This window comes from Protobothrops mucrosquamatus, unplaced genomic scaffold (genome assembly GCF_001527695.2).
Source record: "Protobothrops mucrosquamatus isolate PMUCROS unplaced genomic scaffold, P.Mucros_1.0 scaffold_198, whole genome shotgun sequence".
In the NCBI taxonomy this organism is placed as follows: Eukaryota; Metazoa; Chordata; class Lepidosauria; order Squamata; family Viperidae; genus Protobothrops; species Protobothrops mucrosquamatus.
The window spans coordinates 579958-584338 of record NW_015386274.1 but is presented as its reverse complement, the minus strand read 5'-3'; the positions used below and the strand labels follow the sequence as shown (position 1 = coordinate 584338).

The 4381-nt window shown below is 35.2% G+C and overlaps 1 protein-coding gene across 1 annotated transcript in view; it reads left to right on the top strand.

Annotated features, from left to right (window-relative positions):
• The first annotated feature begins 3538 nt into the window (after positions 1–3538).
• LOC107295844 (sex comb on midleg-like protein 2) overlaps positions 3539–4381 on the top strand; it is a 37302-nt gene continuing 36459 nt past the window's right edge. The window contains exon 1 of the mRNA XM_015825182.1: positions 3539–3653. Within this exon, the coding sequence (XP_015680668.1) occupies positions 3539–3653 (115 nt within the window). The remainder of the gene's footprint in view (positions 3654–4381) is intronic.

The window sequence follows — 4381 nt, the reverse complement described above, 5'->3', positions numbered from 1 at the left end:
GTGATCAGATTTTTCTAGAGCTTGGGTTTCAAAGTGTTCCATGTAGAGGTTTGCAATGACAGGTGAGAGGGGTGATCCCATGGGTGCTCCTTCTATTTGTTTGTATTTTTGTCCATTATAGATGAAGTATGTGTTGGATAGGCAGTGGTTGGTCAGATCTAGGATGTGCTTGGGGGGGTTATATTTGTTTTGGATAGCTATCAAGGCTTCTTTGATTGGCACTTGGGTGAAGAGGGTTTTGTTTTCTGAGGTTTTTGCGGGTGTTTGTATGTAGGTCTTTGGTTATTCGGGTTTTCTCCCGCGTAAAATTGGAAGTGTCTTGGCGACGTTTCGACGAAGTCCCATTCGTCTGGTGTTTTCGGCTTCGTGCTTCTAGGACAGTGGTGGCGAACCTATGGCACGGGTGCCAGAGGCGGCACTCAGAGCCCTCTCTGTTGGCACGCGCGCTGTCGCCCCAGTCCTAGGCCTTCAGCTGGGTTTTATGAAACCTTTTCGCTTTAGGCCTCTGCTGCCGTGTGCAAAAAAAAAAAAAGGTTCAATCAATCAGTCAATTTCAACTTCTCGCGGGGAAAAAAAGATCACGCAAAGTTGGAATTGATTGATTGAACATTTTAGTCCCACCCAGTCTGCCGTTACCACCGCAGCCACGTCCACCCAATGGGCCACACCCACCCAGCACTCAATGATGCATAAGTGGGTTTTGGGTTGCAGTTTGGGCACTCGGTCTCTAAAAGGTTCGCTATCACTGTTCTAGGAGCAATGTGTGATCGCAGCTGTTTCTTCCTTTTAACATATACCTATATATAGGTATAGGTATAGGTATTTAAAAAAAGAAAAAATTATTTTCTTTTTTAAAATACCTTTATATATTAGGAGAAAGAAATAATATTTATATGGCATTTTAGGAGATTTAATTTATTATTTTTGTACTTTAGGAACAGCAGCGACCGCAGAAGAGAAAACAAATGCAAATATGTGTGTGTAAAAGTTTGAAACATGTTTTTCTATACCTTTGACACTGAAAATTGTTTCCTTTGTATTTTGAAATTTGTTGGTCTAATAGCTTTTGACATTTTAGAATAATTCAGCTAAAACAGTAACCCACACATCTTCATACTATATAACTTTTAACAATTGGGATTCATTTACCAGACATGTTATAAAGAAATTGGTCTTACAGTATTTTAAACAGATTTATTGGTTTGTTCCTGAGATACATTTGTGTGCATCTGTCTAGTGTAATAATTTCTTATATGTTTGCTGTATTGATTTTCCTTGTATGATAACCATTTTTAAAACTGATAGAACCAGTGGTGGGATTCAGCTGGTTTGCACCACTTCGGCAGAACCGGTAGCTAATTTTTTGTTGCCCAGGCCCAGAATGGACTTCCGGAAGCAGCATCCACACAGAGAACCGGTTGTTCACATATTTGAATCCCACCACTGGATAGAACTATTAAGGGTTATGTTTATTCATTTTGCTTATTCTGTACTTCTTGATCCCCTGCATGTTTTGTGTATACAATAATGTCTGTACTTATTTTATAAATACTGCAGACTATCAAGCAAAGTAGGCTATTATCATTTATTATTAATCATTTTTTTAATTTGTCAAAACTAATGTCAGATTATATAAGGTGATTATATAGAATTAAGTTCTGCTTGAGTGAACTTTATAGATCCCATCTTAATCCTACATTCCAATATGAAGTATTTATTTTGTCTTACTTTTAAATAAAAAGACAAAACATATCAAACAGCAACTTAAGTGTAAAATGCATGCTGGTTATTAAGTAGTAGATGTTTAGGAATAAAAAAATGTATTTAGAAATGCATAATCTTGTCATTGTTTATTATTTATATGTATTTAATTCTTAAAGTGCCTGCTTACGCCATTGCATCACTTTTTGACAAAATAAATTGCTAATTTGAGACTTTCTTCCAAACAGGAAATATTGTGGACCTAGAAAAACTAAAACTGCCCTCCTTCCTCCACAATTTCTCTTGATCCAGTCAAGTTCATTTCACTTAGTTTAAATAAAAAACTGAAAAGCTTAACCACTGATTACATCTTTAAAGTAATGTGTAGTTTGGCCTTAAGTTCTCCTATAATCCAGTTATATCCCAGCTCAAGTTCCCAGGGCTGGGAAGTGGGAAAAGAACGAGGCCTGTAGTTGTGCCTCCAGAAAGTTTTATGTACAGAAATAAGATTTTCTTAGCATAGAAACAAAGGTGCACTAGCAGATTTCTGACCATTACTAGATAAGGAAGCAGGCCTTCCTTTTCTTGCAGAAAAGTTAGTCTAAAATTAATTCATGGTTGATTGTAAACCTCTTTTAAAGTATAACTGAATTTTTAAAAATATTTGAGGATCCCGCTGGTACAATATTACTTTAACAATTCCATAAAGATGGTCCATGTGTCTTTCCACAGTTTCTAGCACAAAGAATAATACCAAAGCACAGACTTCTCCTTCCAAAGGAACTCGGAGCTCAATGCAGTCTCCACCAAAATCAGCTTCACCTGTTCCAACTGCCAAAGGCAGGAAACTCGCTCGGGCAAAACCACTGGCTCCATCCACTGTCCTTAGGAAAGTCCAGTCTCCTAAAAATATTCCGGTGGTCAAAAACATTTCTCACAAAGAAAACCTCAAAAAAAGGAAAAAGGACTTAAAACCGGGAAGAAAAGTTAGTATATATTTTTTATCATAGATGTGATAGTCTGTTTTGTTGATTAATAACTTGCATTCTCCTGCCCCATGTGTGAAAGTTTTTTTACTGAATCCACTTTTCCTAGATTTGTTTATTATTTTTGAAAGCTGTTTTCAAAGTGTTCTATTGCTGTCCAAATGCAAATTATGATTTGTAAATTTTACAGAATTTATTATTTTAATGTGTTAAAACATATTTACTTGGTCTTAAATTTTGTCTCATTTCTTTAATGCAGATAAGTTAAACTTGATAAATTTTACACTACATTTCCCTTCCTCCCCATGTATATGATTATACACACACACACACACACTCACTCACTCGTTCACTCACTCACACACACAATCTTTTAACTTACTGGAACTTCCTTCCAGTGGGAGGTATTTAAAGAAAATGGGAATAGAATAATGGTCCCATAGATCAGCATGTTTCTGTAAATGGTCAAAAGGACATTTACTATATTTATACACTCTGGTTTTAAAAGCTTGCTGAGGCAGATATTTATAACAATTGACTAAATCTGCCAAAGATGTTTATTTCAATATAGGAGTGGTTGTCGTTTTATGTGATGGCCTGGCTTCTGAAAGCTCTCATCTGGTTGCTAGTTCTAGCTGAGGTCATGTTTCTGCCTCTTCTGGAGAACCTCAAATCAGGAATAAACTGTAAATCTAAAGCAACATATTTTATGCTCGTTTGACAGCATTCAATAATTCACTATATCAGAATTTTATGTCAACTGATATTGATCTAAATATGATTTGACTATTTGCAAAAAATATTTTAATGTAATAAAATATATTATTTTTCAACAGAAAAAAAACATAGCAATGCAACCACCCTCCTTTTCTCCTCCTATTTCTGCAAAAGTTGACAATAACAATCCTCCGATATACAGAGAGACACCTGATATCACTGGTACATCAGCAGCTGTTATTTCAACAGGTAAATTTATCTATTTTTTAAAAAATCTCATGGGGACAAATTCTGATGATTCTCGATTTACTCTAAGGTACTAAGGTGTTTTAGAGGAGCAAAAACAATTCTGAAAGTAGCTATAAGGCTTTGCACTAGATACGCTTTGCCATTTTACATCAATTTTAAAAATATAAAATATGTATTATCAAGTTTTTAAGCAATACTTTATGCAAGCGCCAGTGTATATTAAACATTGTACAGTATATAGTGTTAAATGGAATTCAGGTTGTGCATCTTCGGAAATCTGCTAGTTTCTTCTGTGGCATTATTCCCCCCCCCCCCAAACTTTCTTTATTCTACCTGTGAATTTTCTGTATGTCTGATATCCTGATAATATTTTATTTTTTCACAACTATTTTCTTGTTTTCTAAATTTCTGTGCAACTACTAAGCGACTTTTCCACTTTTTTCTTTTACTCTCTTACATGTTTAGATGTTCCTTCCAACTTCTATAATCTTGCTTTCAAATTTCTCTTTTCTTTTTTTTTTTTCCTCAATAAAATTTTTATTACTTTCATCATAAAAAACATTACAAATATTCCACAATGCTATAATAGAAAAACCCCCATCCCCCACCCACCCACCCCCCGGACTTCCCAAACCTATCCCAGGATAATATTCAAATATAAGTAAACAAATATTAACATCCCTAACCCCACAAAGTATACTATTCTACATGGGTAGGTAGAATATATT